Raw genomic sequence first — 2,441 nt, 5'->3', positions numbered from 1 at the left:
ACCATACCACACATACATAATATATATATATATATATATATATATAGGTAGAAGCATCCGGCCCCCCAGTGTTTCCACATCGTCGAATCCGGCCCTCTTTAGGAAAAGTTTGGACACCCCTGTGTTAGCAGTTCAGTATTATGAGATCCTACCCCACTGGCTTTATTGAAGTCAAATCTAGCTTATTGAAGTACAAGGCTCTGATGTAGCTATATGTGTATTGCTAAGTTCAACATTTAATACATGTTTGATGAACCATCATGAACAGTTTGAGCTAAAAATATGACACAAAATGCTGTCCATGCAGAGAAAAATGAAAAAGCATTCTATTCCAGAGCTCTCCATTTTGAATGTTTATTGAATGTCTCAGGACTCAGGTCCTCCTTTCCATTATCTTGATCTACTGGATCCCAATGAAAAAAGCCTACAAGCAGTAAAACTCTTTAGAAATATTCCATGCATAGTTTTGTGCCGAATATGGCACTTGTGCCTCTAAGTTATATTCTACACAGCATCTTCCATATCCAGGATTGCTGCAAAAGTCTATACATTCCATTTCAACCTAATGTACAGTTATGAGCAAACAAAACAACTACCTGAAAATGTGTAGAGGAAACGTGCTATATCAGCTGCACACATTTATGTTCTGCCATTTGACTGCGTTTAAATTTGTGGGCTAAAGACTGCTGAGAGAATTCATGTGTTCCAGCAGCAAAAGTCTGTGTGTCTCTGGCAGTGACGCTGCTTCAGGAAATGATGCAAGCAAAAAATACAGAAATGCAGAGTGGTTGGCTATTCAATGTCCTGCAATGAAAAACTCCTTTCTAATGGATGGTAGTCCCACAAAAACATTGTCTACTGTTGATATTTTGAACGTGAAGGGCTGTGATCCCCAAATGTTTGTGCTCAGAGCAAATCATCATCATCATACTAATCAAAACACTGACACAAAGCAACATTAAGCGCTTACATTCTACACAGAATTTACAATACCATTCATTAAAGCAAAGACAAACATAGTCAACAAGGACCAATGTGTTGGTTTCAAAATTATGAGATACTAAGTCAAAATGAAATATTAAGTCACAGTTATGAGATGAAATCATAATTATGACGGTAAAGGTTGACTTTTGTAATAATTATGATTTTTATGTCAATTATGACTTAGTATCTCATAATTTTGACTTTTTGTGTTATACATTTCAATGTTTTTATCTAATAATTTACTTAGTATGTCATAATTTTGACTTTTTTTTCTCAGAATTATGAAATGCCACAATTATGATCTTTTATGTGACAAAATGGTCCTCCATAGATGTTCCTAAATAATTTAATGTTGTTATTTGGAGATTTTGTAAAGCTGTTCAGGAAACACACCGACCAAGCAGGACTAGCATCTGTGGGATCCAGCATTCCTCACTGGTGCAGTTTTTGTGCAAAAGCAATACTCTGGGCTCTGAATCATCCTGAAATACTAACACTTTTTATTATCCTGGTCAATATTTCTTTATTCCTCAATAAAACTGAGTCTAAAAGGTATAGATAGCTCTTCGTCATTTTCTCATCTCAGTTAGAAGTTTCATGTGCTAATACTGTAGGTGAGTATAACACGGCCTGTAGACAGAAGAAATAATTATACTTTCTTCAAAATGGCAGGAGTAATAACAATGTGCTTTTCCAAACCCCTTCATTTCCACTTTCATTCTTCATATTCAGTGACTGTCCAACAAAAAGTAAATGAGGAAAAGTTCTGTGCAAACCTTGAATGAGGGAACACAGTCACTGAAAGCCCTTGTCATGTTCTTCACTCCTTTGGAATGCTCTGAAGATTTGAAACGCATCCTCGCTTCACCAGAACGCTCAGTGTTGACATACTGGACTGATAACAGCACACCTTGATTTCATATCTGACAAGGAATGTTTTGAATCGGTAATCCAGCGAGACAGTCCTATCCTTGCTGCAGTTTGGTTATAAGTATCAAACGTAAAATGGTTCTCTAGATGGTACTGGGAAAGCTGACATTGATGTATGCAGTCTTTGCAGTTACGGGTTTAATAGACACAGACAGCACTGTCGCCATTCGGAGATTTTTGTTTGGACTTATTGCATGCTGCCATCTAGAGTCGGTAGCTGTGCGGTGTTTGGGTGGGTTTTGGAGAGAGGGTGGTCCATACATGTGGTCCGTCATGGCCACAATCCTTCCACCTCAACAAACTGCAAACAGCAGGACTCGTCAGGAGGACTGCATGAGGCCTGTCAGTCGTTTACTTGTCAAAGACTTGCCCTGAAACACAATTGTGTTATTATTAAAAGTGGTCTTTTAAAGAGTACCAGTTAAAAAAATTGTGGTCTTGGATTTGACTAATAATATTCAGCAGCAAATTCCAGATATAACAAACAGTACACATATATATATATATATATATATATATATATATAT

The 2,441-nt window shown here is 37.0% G+C and overlaps 1 protein-coding gene across 1 annotated transcript in view; it reads right to left on the bottom strand.

The window, feature by feature from the left end:
• Positions 1–2,099: 2,099 nt before the first annotated feature.
• Positions 2,100–2,441, bottom strand: part of LOC107756569 (regulator of G-protein signaling 6-like) — an 89,478-nt gene continuing 89,136 nt past the window's right edge. Inside the window, exon 18 of the mRNA XM_016573742.1 lies at positions 2,100–2,285. Within this exon, the coding sequence (XP_016429228.1) occupies positions 2,235–2,285 (51 nt within the window). The 3' untranslated portion in view covers positions 2,100–2,234. The remainder of the gene's footprint in view (positions 2,286–2,441) is intronic.

The sequence above is a fragment of the Sinocyclocheilus rhinocerous genome, unplaced genomic scaffold (genome assembly GCF_001515625.1).
Source record: "Sinocyclocheilus rhinocerous isolate Xijiao unplaced genomic scaffold, SAMN03320098_v1.1 scaffold683, whole genome shotgun sequence".
Classification (NCBI taxonomy): Eukaryota; Metazoa; Chordata; class Actinopteri; order Cypriniformes; family Cyprinidae; genus Sinocyclocheilus; species Sinocyclocheilus rhinocerous.
This window is presented reverse-complemented; position numbering and strand designations above follow the sequence as displayed.